This window comes from Chiloscyllium punctatum, chromosome 5 (assembly GCF_047496795.1).
Source record: "Chiloscyllium punctatum isolate Juve2018m chromosome 5, sChiPun1.3, whole genome shotgun sequence".
Taxonomy (NCBI): domain Eukaryota; kingdom Metazoa; phylum Chordata; class Chondrichthyes; order Orectolobiformes; family Hemiscylliidae; genus Chiloscyllium; species Chiloscyllium punctatum.
The window spans coordinates 114531267-114554640 of record NC_092743.1 but is presented as its reverse complement, the minus strand read 5'-3'; the positions used below and the strand labels follow the sequence as shown (position 1 = coordinate 114554640).

Here is a 23374-nt window from a genome sequence, read left to right as displayed (position 1 = left end):
CCTGTTAGGCCCCTTGCATTGAAATAAATGCAGTTTAATTTATTAGTCCTACCTTGTCCCTGCCTGCCCGTTTGAGTCACTTCTGTTCTCAGCTGTACCCGTCTCAGATCGATCTCTTTCTTCACTATCTCCCTGGGTCCCCCCACCTTACTAGTTTAAATCTTCCCAAGCAGTTCTAGCAAATTTCCCTGCCAGTATATTAGTGCCCTTCCAATTTAGGTGCAATCTGTCCTTCTTGTACAGGTCACTTCTACCCCAAAAGAGATTTCAATGATCCAAAAATGTGAATCCTTCTCCCATACACCAGCTCCACAGCCATGCATTCATCTGCTCTATCGTCCTATTCCTGCCCTCACTTGCTCGTCGCACTGGGAGTAAGCCAGATATTACTATCCTTGAGGACCTCCTTTTTAAAATTTCTGCCTAATTCTCTGTAATCTCCCTTCAGAGTCTCAACCTTTTCCCTTCCAACGTCGTTGGTTCCAATGTGGACAATGACCTCCTGCTGGCCCCTCTCCCCCGTGAAAACATTCTGCACCTTCTCGGAGACATCCTTGATCCTGGCACCAGGGAAACAACACACCATTCTGCTTTTTCTCTGCTGGCCACAGAAACGTCTGTCTGCACCTCTGACTACAGAATTCCCTAACACAATTTGATCTCTTGGAAGCTGACGTACCCCTCGTTGCATTAGAGCCAGTCTCAATACTAGAAACTTGGCTGTTCATGCTATGTTCCCCTGAGAATCCATCACCCCCTATATTTTCCAAAACAGCATACCTGTTTGAAATGGGTATATCCACAAGACTCTTGCACTAGCTGCCTACCTCTTACCCTTCCTGGAGTTAGCCCATCTATGTGACTGTATCGGAGACTTTCCTTCTTCCTATAACTGCCATCCATCACATACTGTTGCTGTTGCAAATTCCCCATCGCTTCTATCTGTCTCTCCAACTGATCCAATCAATCTGATAAGATTCGCATCCAACAGCATTTATGGCAGATATAATCCGCAGTAACCCTTAAACTCTCTTAAAACTCCCATATCTGACAAGAAGTACATATCACTGCAAAGGCCATTTTTGCTCCTTCACAATCTACAGACCCAGAAAATAACACCGTCTTATTCCTCTACAAACACTGCCCCAGGTTAAATTAATAGCTATGACTTATATTTTAAGTTTAATCAAGAGACTCATCTCCAAAAACATATAATCAAGAAAGAATCCACTATACTCACTATTGCAGCCTTTCTCTTGGACAGACTTAAAACAACAATTAACTTATCTGATTCTGTGCTGTGAAATTGACCCGGGTTCAATTCCCGCTTCAGGCAACTGTCTGTTTGGAGTTTGCACATTCTCCCAGTGTCTGCGTGAGTTTCCTCCGGGTACTCCGATTTCCACAGTCCAAAAATGTGCAGGTTAGGTGAACTGGCCATGTTAAATTGCCCGTAGTGTTAGGTGAAGGAGTAAATGTAGGGGAATGAGTCTGGATGAGTTGCTCTTCGGAGGGTCGGTGTGGACTTGTTGGGCCGAAGGGCCTGTTTCCACACTGTAAGTAATCTAATCTAATCTGGCACACAAAAGCGATGTCCCATTAATCCATATCTTATCAGTGATCGGTTTTGCACAACATAAATTGGCCAAATGGTTGAGCGAGTTGCCACAACCTGTTGTGAATGAACATTTCACAGAGTGAAGGATTCCTACATGATTATGACAGCATATATTGATAGCAATTCTACATCCATGTACTTAGTGGACATTAGATTTACCTACGCAAGGTAAATCAAGTCATTCAAGGAAGCCGTAGATATTTACATTACGTCAAAACATCATGAACAATCTGAACATGTCACCATTCTCTGAATCCATTCATTAAACTTGTGACCTTAGCAACTTATGTGGCCATAAACAAGATTATTACATTGATTCTTAAGGTACTAAATTTATAGAAAATACTGGGCAAGTAATATAATAACTGTATCCCACCATGCATCAAACAATTATCAGAGGTATGTAATGTTTGTAATAACCTATGAGACAAATGTAATCTTGAAAACAGAATTGAATTTCATTCATACAATGTATTTGGAATACTTCGTAATTAAATGAACGTGACTTTTTCTTAATTATTCATGCTAGATTAACTACATAGACCAGCATTAATTGCCCTGGAGAAGGCAGCAGTGAGCTGCCGCTTTGAACTACTCCAATCTTTGGGCTGTTGGGATATTACGGTACCATTGATGAAAAGTTTGATACAACTGAGCAGCTTGCAAGCCTTTTCCAATAGAAGTTAACTATGTTGTAAGTGGTCTGGAGTCACACATATGACTTATTTAAAGGGTGTTAGTGAACGGATCTTTTTTTAAGCAATAATTGAACGTGGTTACATGGTTGCCTTTCAACAAATACTTAATTTCTGATTTTACTGAATTCCAATCTCACCATTTGCCATGGTGGGATTCAAACCCATGTTGTTTCGAAAATATATCACTCCATCTCCATATACTGAATGTAAATCAATATTTAAAAAGTTGAATCCATAATCTATATATTTACAATTTTGCAAATTACATAATTTAAATATATATGCACTGTCTAGTAAAATGTGTGTCTGAAATGGAAAAAAAGAGGGTCAATTTTATTATTTATGTATCTTGAGAATCTTGTAAAATATTGATCAGGGTAAAATTAGTACGTGGGTGTTTGACCTGATATCAGGAGACTTCATGGGATATCTCACTTTTGTCATAAGCTTGGAGACGTGAAACAGGATAATTTGCAGGACGGATATGACTGGGTCTACTATTCATTCCAGTTACTGGATTAGTGGTGCTGGAAGAGCACAGCAGTTCAGCCAGCATCCAACGAGCAGCGAAATCGACGTTTCGGACAAAAGCCCTTCATCTTCATTCCAGTACCGAGCTGGATGTCAGGTGATCCATCCAATTAAATCCCTTTCGCTTTGTAGGGGTTTGGTACAACTGGAGTTGAGGTCATTTAAGATTCAACCACATTGCTGTGGTTCTGAAGTCCCATTAAAGCCAGACCAGGGTAAGGACAGCAGTCCCCTGAAGAATATTAATGAACCATATAGGTTTTAATGACAACTGATGACAGTTCAAGATCACTGCGAATAGCTTCTAATTCCAGATTTGTTAATTATGTGAATTAATTTTTTTCCAGTTGCTATATATGATTCAAACTCATGTCCCCAGGCATTAGGCATTTCTTAATCAGTACTCCAGAGACATCATCAGATCAGCCATGAATGGCAAAGAAAGCTCAATTGGTACTACTTATGAATATAGCACCAATTACAAAAGCATAGCTTAAATTGCTTTTACAATGTTGTTTTGGGCAGGAAAAGCAGTTGCACACAACTGTATCCTTCAGCTTTCCAACAATATAGGTGAAATTGATCAGAATATTACTGCTCTTACTTAGACACTGCTGTATATTTGAGGCACAACACTAGGGGGAGCACCTCCTGCACAGGTACAGTAATAGTCTAGGGTATTTAAAATGTGGGATGCTTTTAAAGTGTACTTCTGTTTTCTGTTGCTGAATGAAGAATTTTTGAGTGTATGTTTTCTTAGAATTGAGAGGCTGAGATAGAAAGAGGTATAGCCGTGGAAGAACTTTTAAACAAGGATGAAAAATGTAAATACTTCAATAGAAGATAATGTAAGGCAGTAAGTACAAGGGATAGGTGAACAGGATGTGATGTCAGTAACAACGTGCACGCAGACATGGCTCAATAAGATCAGCATTAACATTTGTTTGAGTGACTTGGGTAGTTCTAGATAATAAAGTGTGCAATTTTCTGCATATCCCACTACAGTATCACTATTTCCATTAATGCATAAATTTCAGCTATTTTGAAATGTTCAGAGACTAAAGAATCCATTCAGCAAGTTCAAGGTGAAAACAGCTCTCGAATTGGTATTATAAAAATCACAAAAGTTTCTTTTTTTGTGCACGTATAACTGGTATCAGTTGCAAGATTTCCACTTTTATGGACCGTGCTATCCAAACATAAGTTTGGATTAATAAAAATATTGCCCAACCATCTTTACCATAATTTGTTGTTCCACAAAAGAATATTTTAAAGATTGCAGGTCATCAATGCAGTTGTAAACACTTTTTTGCTCAATGATCAGTTATAGACATATTTGCAGAAAAACATTAATACAAATTAAATTTGGTTTTTCTTCAGCTCCAAGAAAAAAAGTGCACAACCAACCTCTTTTTGAGGATCTTTGTGAGCTTCCAATGTCCTTATGATAGTAAGTTCTGCATAATTTTTGAACCTTTCTGGCTGGTGCTTTAAAATCTCTTTTAAAACTCGCAGTGCCAATGCTCTGATTGTATGCTGCAATACCAAGAAAAAAGAAACTCAAAGTTAACAAGTTTTTCATTATGTAAACTTTGAAGACAATTGCAGAAAGTGTAACAGAAATAAATTTTGCTGAATTTAAATTTCCATTTAAAAAAACTGATCCATCCTCCCCACCCATACTTATAGTTATTGGAACAACATGATATGTTCCAGGTGTGTGCCATTTCACAAAAGAGGAAAAGAACAAAGACCTCAACATATATTCATATTAGGCTCAATTAGCTGACATCAGCTGTTATCAAGACACTGCACACAGTGATAAAATGTATGTAATAGATATTTAAACAAATCAGCTTCAAGAAGAGGATGTTTAGTCTATGAAATTCCAGTGATTTATTTTTGGCTGTTCAATTGCTTCTTGAATAACCCTAAGGTTTTTGCCAGTTTTCTTTCTTGGTAATTTATTCCAAATATTTAGTACTATGACTAACATTTTCTCTGCCTGTTCTAAATTCACTTTCTCTCTATATCCATTCAGCATTCTGGTTCTATTTCCTTGCAACTCTGGATTAAAACTTTGAGATTTTCTTTTATTGGTTTGATAATAGCATTTCATATACTTGTATGGAGCCATTCTGAACTACCTTGTGATGAGAGTGCAAATTTTAAGTTTTAACAGCATTTTTTTTCATCAGTCTTTATAGTCACTAACCACAAATTTTATAGTCACTAACCACAAATATTAACTTTTACTCTAAAATAAAAAAGAACTGCGGATACTGGAACTATGGAACAAAAACAGAATTTACTGGAGAAATTGAGCAGGTCTGGCAGCATCTGTAGAAAGAAAACAGAGTTAGTGTTTTGAGTCCAGTGGCCCTCCTTTACAAGGGCCTGAAAAAGGGTCACTGGACTTAAAACATTAACTGTTTTCTTTCCACACAGGCTGCCAGACCCACTGAGTTTCTCCAACAATTTCAGTTTTTGACTTTTACTTTATTGTACTTCTATTGAAACTGCTCCACCATATTTTCTCTGGATACTGCAACAAGTATCATCTTTGATCAGTCGTAGGCTTGAAGCACACAATATAAGTCCAGATTGCAAGGCTGAAATGTCAGAGGTGACACTTCTCAAAAGACACATGAAACCATGGCTCCATAGATATATTCAGATAGACATCAAAGATCCTATGGCAATAGGTAAAGATAAATGAGGTCTCCCAGTGTTCCAGTTAAAATGTATCCCTCAATACCTTAAAAACTGGTCATTTATCTCTTTATTGCTTGTGAGTAGTATGCAAATCTATTGCAGGATTTGACTCAAACAAGGACATCAAAAGTGCCAACAATAATAGAATCAAAGACACAGAAGGCAGCCATTTGGCCTTATGTGCATGTCCTCGAATGTTTTAGATTGTTTCCTGTCTGTGTTGTGACTGTAGTCACAATCTAGGATGCTTCTCCTGTTGGACGTGTTCTTTTATTCTGCTGATTAATCCAACATCCTGGGACAGTACAGTATTGTTGAATCCGCCAAGTAATTCCTCAAGAAAAAAAAATATTCCTTCTAAAAGGATTTCTTGCGTTCTTCTGACCACAACCTACTTACTGAGTTACTTATTAACCCAAATCTATATAATAGGACCAGTTTGTAACCTCCATGTATACTTTCAGTTAATGATCTCTTACAATTAATCTTCCATAAGGCCAAATGAATCATCAGTCGAGTGTGGGTGCTGGTAAAGCACAGCAGGTCAGGCAGCATCCAAGGAACAGGAGAATCAATGTTTTGAGCATAATCCGAAGGGAAGACCTCATTCTTGATGAAGGGCTTATGCCCAAAACATCGATTCGCCTGCTCCTCGAATGCTGCCTGATCTGCTGTGCTTTTCCAGCACTAGACTCTTACTCTGATCTCCAGCATCTGCAGTCTTCTCTTTCGTTCCCCCACATGAATCATCAACCAGCATCAGACTTGCTCTGGAGTCTCTCAATATCTTTACAGCCTTCCATTTTGATTACAAGAATAAAGAAACACCTCTCACTCGGAAATTAAAAATATTCAGAACCTCCAGATGTCTGATTCTCTATCAATAGTTGAGGGAGTATTTGCTTGACTGTCTGGAATTATTTCTCCCTTTCCAGTAGGTTGAGACTATACACTCCACGTGTACCACTGCTGGTTTTACTACTCATTTCGTGTCCTGACATGCTCTCTTCAGAGTCTTTCTCAGGTGATTCTTCGAATGAAATAAGTCTCCCATTTAAGTTTCAATAATTATCTTTAGTATATCCAGTCTTATTACTATATTTAGGTTCTCGCCTTTCTCCTTCATTATTTTGGTACCCTTTTATTTGCGACAGAGAACTAATTCTTTTTCCAACCCTAGCTTTTCTATTCCTGCAAATCCCATGTGAACATTTCCCCATGAATGATACAGATCAGTATCTGCCAGAACTACCACTTCTTGGATCAGGTGTTCATCTAAGTCTTAAGAGTTAATGGCATACTATTTCAGAATTCTTCTCTAATCATTATTTGTCTCTCATTCATCAAATTTATTTCTAACTTCAGTAATCAAATCTATTGACTCCAAAGTATGTTTCATTTTCTCTTGTAAAGTCTACAGATGTCTGATCAGGTTTATTTCTTAATGGTCTTAAATTTTAATTGATAGGCACAGAGAAAAGGTCATACCATTGAGTATTGCTCTTTAGCAACCTCAGTCATCTTTTGACTACTTCACCTTCCCAGCTATCTTTCCAAATGAGGAAAAGATAACTTAATTCCATCTTTTGTAAATGGTGGCAGTGAACACATTTTTCCTTAAATCAAATGCTTTTTTGGAATAAAAGCTTGCACCGACTACTCCCGGGGCCGTCCAAATACAGGAAACCCACAAGGAAACAGGGAAAATGTGCTGGCCTAAAGAGGAGGTTGAAATAATGTGGTTTCAAGACCCTCCTCCCCCAGCATATTCCTGTAAATGTCCAGGCTATTGAAAACAAAACAGATGAACTCAGATTTAGAATGTCTTACAAGCTGATGGGTTCTCTGTACATTGCATGGACTGCATGGTGTCCTTGGGTAAGGTGAAGGGCGGTGGGGTATGTTTCCTGATCAACATTTACAGGTGCTTGGACATAGTGACACTGGCAAGCCACTGCTCCCAAGACATAGAATACCTTACGGGAAAATTCTGTCCCTATTACCTACTACAAGAGTTCATCTCCGCCATCCTTACAACAGTCCTACATAGCACCCTATGCAGATGTGAAGAATGCTCTAGACATGATCTACACTGCCACAAACACTCTACAGACAAAACTCCCCGAGGCCCTAATCATTGTGGTAAAAACAATGACTGCAGATGCTGGAAACCAGACTCTGGATTAGTGGTGCTGGAAAAGCACAGTTCAGGCAGCATCCAAGGAGCAGTAAAATCGACGTTTCAAGCAAAAGCTCTTCATCAGGAATACAGGCAGAGTGCCTGAAGGTTGGAGAGATAAATGAGAGAAGGGTGGGGTGGGGAGAAAGTAGCATAGAGTACAATAGGTGAGTGGGGGAGGGGATGAAGGTGATAGGTCAGGGAGGAGGGAGAGTGGATCGGTGGAAAAGAAGATATGCAGATAGGACAAGTCATGGGAACAGTGCTGAGCTGGAAGTTTGGAACTGGGGTGAGGTGGGGGGGGGGGGGGGGGGGGAGGGGAAATGAGGAAACTGGTGAAGTCTACATTGATGTCCTGGGGTTGAAGTGTTCCGAGGCGGAAGATGAGGCGTTCTTCCTCCAGGCGTCAGGTGGTGAGGGAGCAGCGGTGAAGGGTGGTTTGTGGGGGAAACCAGGTAGTCACGGAGGGAACGGTCTTTGCGATTAGGCGGAAAGGGGTGGGGAGGAAACATATTCCTGGTGGTGGGGTCCATTTGGAGGTGGCGGAAATGTCGGCGGATGATTTGGTTTATGCGAAGGTTGGTAGGGTGGAAGGTGAGTACCAGGACATTCGGTCCTTGTTGCAGGAGGTAGGGTGGGAAGAGGTGTAATCCAGGTAGTTATGGGAGTCGGTGGGTTTGTAAAAAATGTCCACCACAAAACACACCAGATGGCCTCCTTCTTTAGAAACCGCAATTTCCCTTCCTACGTGGTTAAAGATGCCCTCCAACGCATCTTGTCCACATCCCGCACCTCAACCCTCAGACCCCACCCCTCCAACCGCAACAAGGACAGAACGCCCCTGGTGCTCACCTTCCACCCTATCAACCTTTGCATAAACCAAATCATCCGCCGACATTTCCGCCACCTCCAAATGGACCCCACTACCAGGGATATATTTCCCTCCCCACCCATTTCCACAAAGACCGTTCCCTCCATGACTACCTGGTCAGGTCCATGCCCCCCTTCAACCCACCCTCCCGTCTTGGCACCTTCCCATACAACCGCAGGAATTGCAAAACCTGCGCCCACACCTCCTCCCTCACCTCCAACCAAGGCCCTAAAAGAGCCTTCCACATCCAAAGTTTTACCTGCACATCCACCAATATCATTTATTTTATCCGCTGCTCCTGATGCGGTCTCCTCTACATTGGGGAGACTGGACGCCTCCTAGCAGAGCGCTTTAGGGAACATCTCTGGGACACCCACACCAATCAACCACACCGCGCTGTGGCCCAACATTTCAACTCCCCCTCCCACTCAGCCGAGGAAATGGAGGTCCTGGGCCTCCTTCACCGCCGCTCCCTCACCACCAGGCGCCTGGAGGAAGAACGCCTCATCTTCCGCCTCGGAACACTTCAACGGTGTCAATGTGGACTTCCTCATTTCCCCTTCCCCCACCTCACCCCAGTTCCAAACTTCCAGCTCAACACTGTCCCCATGACTTGTCCTACCTGCCTATCTTCTTTTCCACCTATCCACTCCCCCCTCCTCCCTGACCTATCACCTTTATCCCCTCCCCCACTCATCTATTGCACTCTATGCTACTTTCTCCCCACCCCCACCCTCCTCTCATTTATCTCTCCAACCTTCAGGCACTCTGCCTGTATTCCCGATGAAGGGCCTTTGCCCGAAATGTCGATTTTACTGTTCCTCGGATGCTGCCTGATCTGCTGTGTTTTTCCAGCACCACTAATCCAGAGTCCTAATCATTGTGCCTGGTAACTTCAACCAGGCTAACCTCAAGGTGGTGCTGCCAATGTACCACCAACATATCTCCTGCCCCAGATGACCAACAACTGCTACACAACCAAAGATGCCGAGTGCTCCATCATCCGCTCACACTTTGAAAAATCAGATCACGGCGCCTCCCAGATGGAAGGCTGGAGACGAAATGCGAGGACCTTTCACAAAAAATATAATACGGGTCTGGGGCTGTGGAAGATCGTCTCCGGGATTGCTTGGAATTGTTGAACTGGACTGCTTTCAAGTACTCAACAGAAAACCTAGACGAGTACACAACCATCGTCATGGATTTCAGTAGCAAAGCGTGGAGGACTGCATACCAAAGAAGTCAATCCAAGTGTTCCCTAATTGTAAACCCTGGATGAACCAGGAAATCCACTCCCTCCTGAAGATAGACATGCAGTATTCAAGTCAGATGACCCAGACCAATACAGAAAATCCAGATATGACCTCCACAAAGCCATCAGGGATGTCAAGAGGCAGTACCAGACAAAGTTGGAGACCCAAACCTACCCAACTCACTCCTGCCACCTATGGCAAGGCCTAAACGATATTATGGGACACAAAATGAAGCAGAGCAAGATAGCAGACAAAGACAGATCCCTTGCTGATGTGTTAAATGCTTTCTATGTTCGGTTTGAGCAGAATGCCAGCAGCGCAGTGATGCCTGCCTTGACAGCCCTGGACACATCTGTTCCCTCAGTCATAGCAGCAGATGTCAGATTGGTCTTCCTGGGAGTCAACCCAAGGAGAGTGATGGGCCCGGACGGTGTCGCCAGCCAAGCACTCAGATCCTGTGTGGACCAACTGATGGAGGTACTCACTGACATCTTCAATCTTTTCCTCCTAGAAGCAAAAGTCTCCACCTGCTTCAAGAAAACCATTATCATCTCTGTACCTAAGAAAGCACATTAATTGTGCCTTAACCACAGCACAATAGCTCTGATCTCAATCATCAAGTGCTTTGTGAGACTGGTTATGGCCCACATCAATACCAGTCTTCTAGCTTGCTTTGATCTCCTACAATTTGCCGACTGACAGGACAGATCCACAGCAGATGCCATATCTCTAGTCCTGCACTTATCCCTGGAATATCTGAACACCACGGACATCTGCATCAGACTCTTGCTCATTGACTCCATCTCTGCCTTTAACACCATTATCCCTTCCAGACTGATCTCAAAAATCTTGGTCTCGGCTTCAGCGGATCTGCAACTGGATCCTCAACTTTCTGATCCACAGACCACAATGCGTGAAGATAGGTAATTGCACCTCCTCCACAACAACACAATACTGGAGCCCAAGGATGCTTCCTCAGCCCCCCACTGTACTTCCTATACACCCACAATTGTTTTGCCAAATTCCAAACAAATACCATCTACAAAGTTCGCTGATGACACCAGATTAGTGGGATGGGTATCTAACAATGCTGAGTCAAGATACAGAAGGGAGATAGAGGGCTTAGTGATGTGATTCACTAAGAACAACCTTTCTCTCAGCATCAACAAAACTAAAGAACTCATCATTGACATCAAAAAGAAAGAAGGAGAACATGCCACCATCTAATTTAACAGAGCTGAGGTTGAGGGGGTGGAGAGCAACAAGTTCCTCGGAGTGATGATAGCCGACAACCTGTCCTGGACTTCCCATGTAGATGCGATGGTCAAGGCGGCAGAACAACGCCTCGTCTTCCTCAGGTGGCTCAGGAAATTTGGCATGTCCATAAGAACCCTCATCAATTTCTACAGATCCACCGTTTGAAAGTATACATTCCGGGTCCATAACAGCCTGGTATGGCAACTGCTCTGCCTAGGACCTTAAGAAACTACAGAAGGTAATGTGCACAGCCTAGACCATGCATGGACTCCATTTACACGGCTTGCTTTCGCGTAAAGGATGCCAGCATCAAAAACTCATTGCATGCTGGTAATGATCTCCAACAATCTTTCCCTTCAGGCAGAAGATACAAAAGCTTAAACACACGCATCAGCAGGTTCAGGAACAGCTTCTTCCCAGCCATTATTAGACTGATGAATGGACTCTCCAGCCTCAAATAATGCTGATCTTACCTAGTGCATGCCCTCTGCAATGTAGCCAGTATGTCTCTGTTGAAGTCCTTTTGATCTATACATTCTTGCTTACTATGGTCTCTTGTAATGCTTGTAAACAAAGCTTCTCACTGTGCCTCGGTACATGTGTCAATCAATCAATCAAAATCATCCTCTGAGTTACTGCCTCTTCTTTTCTCCTTTAATTTAAACTTTTCTGCAGCTACGTCATGTTGTCTGATTTTTCTATCTCTTTGGAGTACAAGCTTTTTTTAAATTCCATTCCCCTCTCCATAAGTTTTTCACTTTTTTCCTGCTCTTCCAATTTCTTTGATTTTCTTTCCGTTCTCTTTTCAATTCAAGCTTTATGTCCAGTTCTCTAATCCTCTATTTCACCTTCCTTTCCATTGCTCTTTTTTCCCCCATTCTCAACCCTTTCCATTTTGATTCTTTTTTCTTTATCCCAACTTTTGATTTCTCTCTTTTTCTTCTTATTCAAGTTTCTTTTCCATATCTGTTGGAATCTTAGCTAACTCTAGAAATGGCATATCAATTTCATATTTCCCTCCTTTCCATTAATAATGTTGGGTAACATCCTTCAAGATCCTGCTTGTGTTTCTAACTTCAATTTATCTGCTAACTTTTCAGTGTGGCCTTAACAATGATTAATCCACCATTATATTTTCTACGCTAAGCTGTAGTACAATCAAACCCCTTCTGAAACAATGTAACATACTTCACATCATTAGAAATCACAACGCCAGGTTATAGTCCAACAGGTTTTTTTGGAAGCACTAGCTTTCGGAGTGCTGCTCCTTCATCAGGTGATTGTGGAGAGTAAGACTGTAAAACACAGAATTTATAGCAAAAAAGTTTCCAGTGTGATGTGACTGAAATTATATATTGAAAAAGACCTGGATTGTTTGTTCAGTCTCTCATCTTTTAGAATGACATGCAGAATTACATTTTACTTTGCTCAAAAACTGCATGAATCCATGTAATATTCTGAAAATCCGTTTTTTAGATTAGAATCAGTCTGACCATTGTGGCAGTCTTACAGGGAGTTAACATCTTCAATACCTTATCTGGGCCAACAAGACATCAATCATTAAACTGCACTTAAACATGTAACTTGTAAAAAAGGTTTTGCGATTTACATATGAAAGAACTGATACCAACATGGTCATTCTAAAAGATGAGAGACTTAACAACAATTGGGTCTTTTTCAATACATAATTTCAGTTACATCACACTGGAAACTTTTGCTATAAATTCTGTTTCTTACAATCTTATTCTCCACAATCACCTGTGGAAGGAGCAACACCTCCAAATGCTAGTGCTTCCAAATAAACCTGTTGGACTATAAACTGGTGTTGTGTGATTTCTAACTTTGTACATCCCAATCCAACACCAGCATCTCATTTAGGTTCAGTACTTCCATGTTATTGTTCATTTAAAGTTTTGCTTAACCATCTTAAATTTAATGGGTTTCTGTCTTGATGAGATCCCTCACTTTGTTATGATCCGAACAGATAATAATATTGGACAAGTCATTTCCCCAGAATGAAACCTGACTTGGTGGACAATAAGTTTTAATTTTTCAGTTTGGTTACCATGGAGGTCAGACACAGAACACTGCCAACATACTTTTAACAAATGAACACAAGTTTTTTTTACACAAAGGGGAAGAAAATCAAAGCTTGGTCTCTCTTCCTCTCTCTATACACAAACACATTTGAAAAGATCTTATCATAAACAGCAAAAAACAAATACAGCACTTTTATCCAAGAAATATCCTTTACAGGCACCCAACTCCAATGAAGTACTACTCTTATTTTACTCTTGAATTGTAAGACTATATTTTTTAACTTGGCTATTTTTTGATTGGGATTGAAATGGATAAACAGCGGTTTAAAAAAAAAAGGATTGTGGAAGGAATTGCTGCACTTTTTAAAACCAAGCATCCAGCACTTATTCTACATATTGTTCAGACTGTTGTTGACTAATGGGCAAAGTTTAGTTACAGATGAACTTGCATCAGAGAATGTGTACAGGATGAGATTTGGCTGGCAACCAATAGTTGATTGGTGAGAAGTGCCCAGTTGTCAATGACCAAGGCCTTCTGTTTGCCAACAAATACATGATTGGTTCGCAGATGGCTCAGAAGCTTTTGGGTGTAAATGTTGTAGCCAGAACTTTTGGAACTCCGCAATGGAAGAGGGAGTTCTCTGCAGGAAATCCAATAGCCTGAAGAAAGCCAGTTCATTTGCCCTTACCAGTTGTAGTAACCTGTTGCTTTTAACCGACAAGTCAGAGACTTTTATTAGTGGTAAACCAGTTCTTCTGTGCCTCTTGAAGACAAATGAAAGTACCTGGAGAAGACAGAAGCAGCAAACCCTGGCAAACCAAAATGACCATCTCAGTGAGCACTGTGGACAGGAACCATGGAACTGCCTTCCCAGTGTTTACCTTCACCCATAATGTCAATTATTTTTGTGTCTGTCTGCATGTATGTAAAGAAGTAGTTTTTCAAGGGGGCTAGAATTTAAAAAAGAGTAAAGTTCACAGTTGTCCACTTACAGTTAGAATCTATTTATGTGGAATAATTAGTAATTCTTGTTAAGTACTGAAATCTTGCCTGTATTTTGTCAATCCAGGTCTAAATAAAAACAAATTGGTAAATTTTGCATACTTTTTATAAAATCTTTTAACTTTTACAATAATACTGGTATGAATAACAAGGCTTGATTTTCCAGGGTGCCATGCTAGTCAGGACTGATTATAATTGCTTACACACAGACACAAATTAACTCAAACATTAAGGAAAAACTCTTGGTCTACTTGGACTGCAGAAATATCTGAAGACTTCTCTGTAGCACTGATGATCTGGAGACTGCCAAAGGTAAATTGACTGTCTGCTTTCCTGTTTAGGAACATATGAACTGGAATAAGGCTATTCATCCCATTGAGCTTGCCCCACATTCAATATGATCTCAACTAGGTTAGTATGGGATGGAATAAGTACGATAGCAATACATGATCTTGGTTCAGGGAAATAAAAATTCCATATGGGTGGATGAAATAAAAAAGGGAAAGAAGACACTAGTAGAAGTCAGAAGGTCTCCCAAAAAGTACCTACATGTTGGACAGAGCTATTCAGGAGCTAATTGGTAGGACCCTGGGAATCACTGAGGATCAGAGGCACCTTGATGTGCATGCCCACTGGTCCCTTATGGTAGCAAGACAGGTCGATAAAATGGTTAAAGTGGTATATAGGATAATTGCCTTAGTCGGTTGAGGCATAAATTTTAAGAGCAGAGAGATGCTGAAACTATATAAAAAGTTGGCTAGATTTACATTTTATGGTCACGTGTACCCAGGCATTGAGAATATTATGTGCTGTTCTGGAATCATAGGTTGGATGTGATTGCAATGGAGAATTACCAGATGTTGCCTCTCTCTTTTAAGAGAGATTGATAGACTGGGGTTATTTTCCTTGGAGTAGGAAGACTGAGGAGGGACATAATTGAGACGCATAAAATTGAGATACATAGGCTTTTTCCCCTGGTGGAGGGATCAATGATCTGGGGCATAGATTTAAAGTAACAGGTAGGTGGTTTTGAGGGAATGTGAGGAGAGAAATTTTCACTGAGAGGGTGGTGGGAATTTGGAATTCCCTGTTTGTAAGGGTGGTAAAGGCTGAAACCTGCAAAACCTTTCAGATATATTTAGATGTGCACTTGCGATGCCAAAGCATACAAAGCCAAGCGCTGGAAAATGGGATTAGAATAGTTAGATGGTAGTTGTTTTTGACTGACATCAGTTCTATAGGCCAAAGAGCATTTTTCAGTGGTGTACACCTCTGACTCTAACAAAGGTATATAAAGAAAGACAGTACATTAATCATGGGTGACTTTAAACTTCACGTAGATTGGAATAGTCAGATTGGCAGAGGGAGCCAAGGGGAAGAATTCATAGAGTGTGTATGGAGGACAGTTTCCTAGAACAATAGGGTGGAAGGTTTGCTTGAGTAGTTCGAGAGGGTTTAAACTAGTATGGCAGGGGGGTGGGAACCTGAGCTGTATACTGGAGGTGAGAGTTGATAAAGATGAGGCAATAGCAAGACGTAGACCAGCTAGTGGGAAGGATTTTCCTGGGAAGGAACCAAGGGATCAGTTAAAGTGTATTTGCTTTAACGCAAGGAGTATCAGGAATAAAAGTGACGAACTTAAGAGCATGGATCAGTACCTGGTGCTATGATGTTGCGGCCATAACAGAGACATGGGTTTCTCAGGGGCAGGAATGGTTGCTGGATGTTCCAGGGTTTAGAGCATTTAAAAAGAATAGGGAGGAGGGAAAAGAGGAGGTGGTGTAGCACTACTAATCAGAGAGGGTATCACATCTACGGAAGCTTCCATTGTCGAGGAAGATCTGCCTACTGAGTCAGTATGGGTGGAAATTAGGAACAGCAAGGGAGCAGTCACCTCGTTAGGGGTTTACTACAGGCTCCCCAATAGCAGCAGGGAGATGGAAGAAAGCATAGGTAGGCAGATTTTGGAAAAGTGTGGACGTAGTAGGGTTGTTGTAATGGGTGACTTTAACTTTCCCAATATTGATTAGAACCTCCTTCGAGCAGAAGAGTTTTTGTAAGGTGTGTTCAGGAGGGTTTCCTAACTCAGTACGTTGACAGGCCGATGAGGGGAGAGGCCATTCTAGACTTGGTTCTCGGAAACGAGCCGGGGCAGGTATCAGATCTTGTGGTGGGAGAGCATTTTGGTGATAGTGACCACAACTGCCTCACATTCTACATAGCTATGGAGAAGGAGAGGATAAGGCAAAATGGGAGGATATTTAATTGGGGAAGAGGAAACTATGATGTGATTAGACATGAGTTAGGAAGCATGGACTGGGAGCAATTGTTCCATGGTAAAGGCACTATAGACATGTGGAGACTGTTTAAGGAACAGTTGTTGAGTGATGAATAAATACCCCCCTCTGAGACAGGCAAGAAGGGGTAAGATAAAGGAACCTTGGATGACGAGAGTAATGGAGCTTCTCGATAAAAGGAAGGTAGCTTACATAAGGTGGAGGAAGCTAAGGTCAAGCTCAGCTCTAGAGGATTACAGGCAGGCAAGGAAGGAGCTCAAAAATGGTCTGAGGAGAGCCAGGAGGGGGCACGAGAAAGGCTTGGCAGAACGGATTAGGGAGAACACAAAGGCATTTTACACTTATGTGAGGAATAAGAGAATGGTCAAAGAAAAAGTAGGGTCGGTCAGGGATAGCATAGGGAACTTGTGTGTGGAGTCTGAGGAGGTACGGGAAGCCCTAAATGAGTTTTTTGCTTCGGTCTTTACGAACGAAACGAACTTTGTAGTGAATGAAACTTTTGAAGAGCAGGTGTGCATGCTGGAATGGATAGAGATAGAGGAAGCTGATGTGCTGAAATTGTCGTCAAACACTAAGATTGACAAGTTGCCAGGCCCGGACCAGATGTCCTCGGCTGCTTTGGGAAACGAGAAATGCAATTGCATCCTCGCTCTCCACTGGAGTCGTACCTGAGGACTAGAGAGAGGCAAATGTAATTCCTTTCTTCCAGAAAAGAAATAGGGAAATCCCCGGCAATTACAGACCAGTAAGTCTCACGTCTGTTATCTGCAAGGTGTTAGAAAGGATTCTGAGGGATAGGATTTATGACCATCTGGAAGAGCATGGCTTGATTAAATGCAGTCAACATGGCTTCGTGAGGGGCAGGTCATGCCTCACAAACTTATCGAGTTCTTTGAGGATGTGACTAGAAAAGTTGATGGGGGTCGAACAGTGGATGTTATGTATATGGACTTCAGCAAGGCATTTGATAAGGTTTCCCATGATAGGTTCATTCAGAAGGTCAGGAGGAATGGGATACAGGGGAACTTAGCTATCTGGATACAGAATTGGCTGGTCGACAGAAGACAGTGAGTGGTAGTGGAAGGAATGTATTCTGCCTGGAAGTCAGTGGTGAGTGGTATTCCACAGGGCTCTGTCCTTGGGCCTCTACTATTTGCAATTTTTATTAATGACTTGGATGAGGGGATTGAAGGATGGGTCAGCAAGTTTGCAGACGACACAAAGGTTGGAGATGTCGTTGACAGTATAGAGGGTTGTTGTCGGCTGCAACGACATTGACAGTATGCAGAGATGGGCTGAGAGGTGGCAGATGGAGTTCAACCTGGATAAATGCGAGGTGATGCATTTTGTAAGGTCGAATTTGAAAGATGAATAAGGATTAAGGATAGGATTCTTGACAGTGTGGAGGAACAGAGGGATCTTGGTGTGCAGGTACATAGATCCCTTAAAATGGCCACCCAAGTGGACAGGGTTGTTAAGAAAGCATATGGTGTTTTGGCTTTCATTAACAGGGGGATTGAGTTTAAGAGCTGTGAGATCTTGTTGCAGCTCTATAAAACTTTGGTTAGACTGCACTTGGAATACTGCGTCCAGTTCTGGTCACCCTATTACAGGAAAGATGTGGATGCTTTGGAGAGGGTTCAGAGGAGATTTACTAGGATGCTGCCTGGACTGGAGGGCTTATCTTATGGAGAGAGGTTGACGGAGCTTGGACTTTCTTCATTGGAGAAAAGGAGGAGGAGAGGGGACCTAATTGAGGTATACAAGATAATGAGAGGCATAGATAGAGTCGATAGCCAGAGACTATTTCCCAGGGCAGAAATGGCTAACACGAGGGTCATAGTTTTAAGCTGGTTGGAGGAAAGTATAGAGGGGATGTCAGAGGTGAGTTCTTTACACAGAGTTGAGAGAGCATGGAATGCGTTGCCAGCAGCAGTTGTGAAAACAAGGTCATTGGGGACATTTAACAGACTGCTGGACATACATATGGTCACAGAAATTTGAGGGTGCATACATGAGGATCAATGGTCGGCACAACATCATGGGCTGAAGGGCCTGTTCTGTGCTGTACTGTTCTATGTTTTAATATGTTGTGGATCCAACTTGAGATCCAGGCTATTGGATTTAGTAATGTGTCATGAAACTTGTTTAATAGATGATGTCAGTTTATAAGATCCCCTTGGAAACAATGGCCACAACATGCTAAAATTTAGCACTCAGTTTGAGAGGGAGGAACTTGAGTCAGAATCATAAGAGTACAAAGGAATGAGGGTAGAGATGGCTGGAGTGGACTGGGAAAGGAGTTTAGCAGCAAAGATGATTGAGGAACAATTGTAGAGGTTTAAGGAAATAGTTCATGGCTTACAAGTATATATCCCATTGAGGAAGAAGGAACCTCGGAAGGAGATAAATCAACAATGACTAACCAGAGAAATTAAGAATAACAGCAAAAATGAAAAAAACTAAAGTGAAGATTAGTGGAAAGCCAGATGTTTAGGAATATTTTAAATCAAACAAAAGATGACCCAAAAAAGGTGAATATAAACTTTGAGTGTAAACTTGCAAGTAACATCAAGACAGACATCATGAGTTTACTTAAATATCTAAAAAGGAAGACAGGAGCCAAAATAAACACATGGTCCATGGAGAATGTGGCTGAGGATTATCTGATCAGCCATTACCTCAATGAATGGTGGAGTGGACTCAATAGGCTGAACAGCCTACTTATCCACTTACATCTTATGGTCTTGTCAGAAGTCTGTCCTGTCCTGCCACAGATAAGAGACTATGCTTTATGGTGGTAGACAACAATGGTACACTAAACTTGAGAAGAGAATACTGAAAAATTAAATCCTCTACTTATAACCAAAATCTCTACATCGCAAGTTCATTTTGCCCAGACTCCTACTGCTTTTATGATGGTTTGAAACTTTTGACAGAAATCTTTATTGATAAGGTGTTTTTTTGAGAAAGATTTTAAAGACATAGGTGTCAGTAGCATGGTAGATGAGGTAGCTGAAGGCTCTGCCACTGAAGCTGGTGGAGGAGTATAGAAGTCTGAGCAGACATATGCGGTGGCTGAGAAGAATAAAAGGTTAGAGTTGGAGAAGTACTAAGTGCAGAAGTGATTAAAGAGTTAGGAGACTTAACTTCCATGGGAAATAAAACATATTTGGGAACAGTGGATCCACTTTGTGTCCTCCTCCCTAAGATTGTTCATTTTCTTGCTTTTCTCACATTGCATTCACCTTTTGCTCATTTTTCCTGATTTTTGGCATTTCATCTATCTCAACTGCTGTTCAAAGAATCATCTATTGCAGTCCAATCTCCATGAAGTCAAAGCATTAAAACAGCAGAACATTACTGCAGGAGATATCAGTTCAGCAGACTGTGATGACCAATTGTGACATACATTTGATTATGGCAGATGAAAGTAAACATATTCTAAACATAATTAGCCTTAGTGGTAGATACCATCTAAATGAAAAATCTGCATATAAAAAAGAAGAAAATAAATGGGGACAGAAGTGAATTTTGCAGAAGGTTGTTGCAGCAAATTGAGAGTAAAGCTGAACCAGTCCACACAGAAAGCTATGGTTTTAGGCACATGACTCTGCATATGGTGAGCTCTTGATCCTAACTGGAATTTAGCTGCTTTCCCAATAGAGGGGGAAAATGAAGAGCATAAACACTTTATGCTTAGTAACAAAATCCATATCTAAGGTTTCTGGACCTTGCTGTTAATCCTCGAGTCCAGCCGCACAAGCTGAGCAAATGGAAGAATGATCTACAAATAGCACCACATAAATAAATAAACAAACAAACAAATAAATAAATAAATAAATAAAGAGAAAACACAGAAGCATGCCAAAATAGCTATTTAAAATAAAAAAAAACCAACCTCCCTATCTCCAAGTGTCTCCAGAAGTAGCAGCAAAACAGTTTTGAAATGTTCATCCCAAACTCCTAGTGACTCTTCCTGAATTGATTTCAGGAGTTCATACATCGCTGCTTTACGTTCTTCTATTCTTTCATTGTGATTAGAAAGTTCCTTTAGCAGCTCGGCAACCAAATCAGACTGGTCCAAGGAAGAATCTGTTTATAAAAAGTTAAATAACTATTAATGCCTAAGATTTTAATTTTTCAACATCATCAGTATTTTGAGAATAGAAATACCTTTTACTAATTTTGTGCTTCAACAAATCATTTAAAGACCACTGGCATGGACCTCTAATCTATTAACCCCTACCTTGACAACTTGAGCATGTTTTGCCACTCAAAAACAAATCATAGTTGGTTTCAAATGGAATGACATTTATGCCTTTGTCTTTATCCATTAATACAAAAATCTATCATTCTCAGCCATCAAATTTACAACTGAACAGAGATCAATTACAATTTGAAGGTGAGAGATCCCAACTTCTACCTGAAATGTCACTTCAATTGCTATCATATTTTGATCTTAAAGAAATTAAACACCCAATGTATGTGAAGAAATTGTAAAAGATCAATATTTGTTGTGGAAAAACATTCATTATTGGGAAGAATGGCACTCTAAATGAAATATGAAAGATCTGGGTCTAACTTTTGGACTGTATCTGTTGTCTTACACATACAAAAGAGCAGAAAGTTTTGCCACAGCTAACATATTCCTCTTAATATCTTGAAGACTTTGATCAAACTATTCCTTTCCCTTCTAAATTCCAGGCAATATAACCTTAGTTTGTTTAATATCCTCAGACTTAGATTTGCAAGGGTGAAACGATGGTGAACCAATACTCCATCCATTGCCAACATATTTCTCCTAGTGTTCACTGCTTAAGGTATGGTCTACCTAGAGCTGAACTTTTAAATCTTGATAGGTGAGTTCTTCAGATAGAAAGGTTAATATTGCATTTGGATGTTTGTTCACTTCCTGTACTTTAATGATCTATATTAATGGAGTCTCAAGTTTCTTTGGATTTCGACTCTATGAACTGATCCACCATTATTTTATTGAATAGCAGTGGAGGGCCACAGGCAGAATGGTCTAATTCTGCTCCTATTTCTATGCTTATTTGTTCTGTTCATAAATCAAGTGGGAAAACAAAAGCTTATTTTGTTAATGTCCAAGATAGTACCTCATTTTTCTAAAGATTTGTGTACTCACTTACTCGAACAATTTCCAATTTTATGCCTTCACATACACTGCTCATAATGTTATCTATCTGACAATTTTGCCAGTCAGGGAATTTTCTTTTCATTTATTCAAGGGATGTGGCTATCTCTGGTTATTAGCATTTATTATCTGCTGAGACTCTCAGTTATTAATTTGTTACGTCTAGACTGTACTACTCCAAACAACTCCTGGTTGCACCCTAGTTCTACCCTTCATAAACTCGAGGTTGTTCAAAACTAGTTATCTCTGCCTTCACCCAGATTAAGTCCTTACTCATCATGAAGACCATGAGAGACCGATTCCAAAAACACCTTGAGCTGAAGCTTTACATCATTTACAGATCTCTCCATGACCTTGTGCCTCTCTTTTTCTGTGACCTCTTCCAACCCCATTTTCAGAGATATGTATAGTCCTAGAATTCTGACCTCGTGAGCCTTTCAATTTTAATTGCTCTATCAGTAGTTGTACCTTCAGCTACCAAGAGCCTAAATTCTGGAATTTCCACTAATTCTTCTGCCGATCTTTCCTTTAGATAATATTTCAAATCTATCTTTTTGATCTTATTGGTCATCTATTAAAATGTCACCAGACAGAAATGTAGAAAATTTAAGGAACAGAAGCAAGCCATTTATCCCATTGAGTTTGTATTAGGCAATAATAAGCTATCCAGCCTAATTGCAGTTTCCAGCTTTTTCCCTATAACCTTGTAGGTTTGGCATTTAAGGTATTCAAATATTATTTAAATGGTTTCTGTGTTTACCCCTTTTTTGAGGCAATGAGTTCCAGATGCCACCCACCTTTTGAATGAAAAGTTCTTTCAATCTCCCACCAATTCTTTTACCAATTATTCCACATCTAAGCCAAGCTATTGACCTGTTTGTAAAGGTGATAGACTCTCTTACTTAATTCCAACTGCTCCTCTTGTAATTGTATACACTTATGTGGGTCATTGCCAAATTTTGCTGCACAACTCTCCTTTGAAGCATTTTGGGACATTTCATTATAGTATAGGTGCTACATAAACAAATAAATTGCTTTATTCGCTGAGGTATAGAATTTCAGAACTGGAAGGTTATGCTGTTATAACATAATAACAGCTGGAGTACTGTGCACAGTTCTGAAATTCATATTAAAGGAAGGATGTGATTGCACTGGAGAGGGACCAGAGGAAATTTACCATGACGCTGCCTTGGCTGGACAGTTTCAGTCACTTGTGGAGCAGAAATTGGACAGACTGGAGCTTTTTTCAAAAAAAAAACAGCAGAGCAGCTTGAACGGGAACAGATTGAGATGTGTAAAAGTATAATGGACATATATAGGATAGACAAGAAGGATTCCTTGATGGAGGTATCAATGTTCAGAGGTACGGATTTAAAGAATGGGGCAGAAGGGTTCGGGGAAAAGGGCTGGGTGGGTGTGTGTGGTGGGAATCTGGAACTCTCTGGCTGTAAGGGTAGTAGAGGCAGAAAATCTTTAAGTAGTATTTAAATTGGCACTTGCGATGCCAAGACGCACAAGGCTATGGATTAAGTGTTGGAAGATGGAATTTAGAATGGTTAGGTGGTTGGTTTTGACCAGTATTGATGGAGGAGCAGAAGGGTGCTTTTGATCTCTATGATTAAAGCTAGAATACCAATGGATCAAGAGAATTCCCACTCATACCAAATGATTTCTTCATAGTAAATAGAGAAAGACACATGTCACAGGTAATGATGTACGACAAAAAGCAGGCAACATATCTCCATTGTAAGCCAA

At 40.7% G+C, this 23374-nt stretch overlaps 1 protein-coding gene across 39 annotated transcripts in view; it reads right to left on the bottom strand.

Moving 5' to 3' along the window:
- The window catches only part of clasp2 (cytoplasmic linker associated protein 2), a 320216-nt gene that overhangs the window by 13116 nt on the left and 283726 nt on the right, over window positions 1-23374 (bottom strand). For all 39 annotated transcript variants that reach the window (XM_072571110.1, XM_072571117.1, XM_072571109.1 and 36 more), the window contains 2 exons: window positions 20363-20556; window positions 4255-4383 (listed from right to left, as the gene is read on the bottom strand). In XM_072571110.1, coding sequence (XP_072427211.1) covers window positions 4255-4383; window positions 20363-20556 — 323 coding nt within the window. The remainder of the gene's footprint in view (window positions 1-4254; window positions 4384-20362; window positions 20557-23374) is intronic.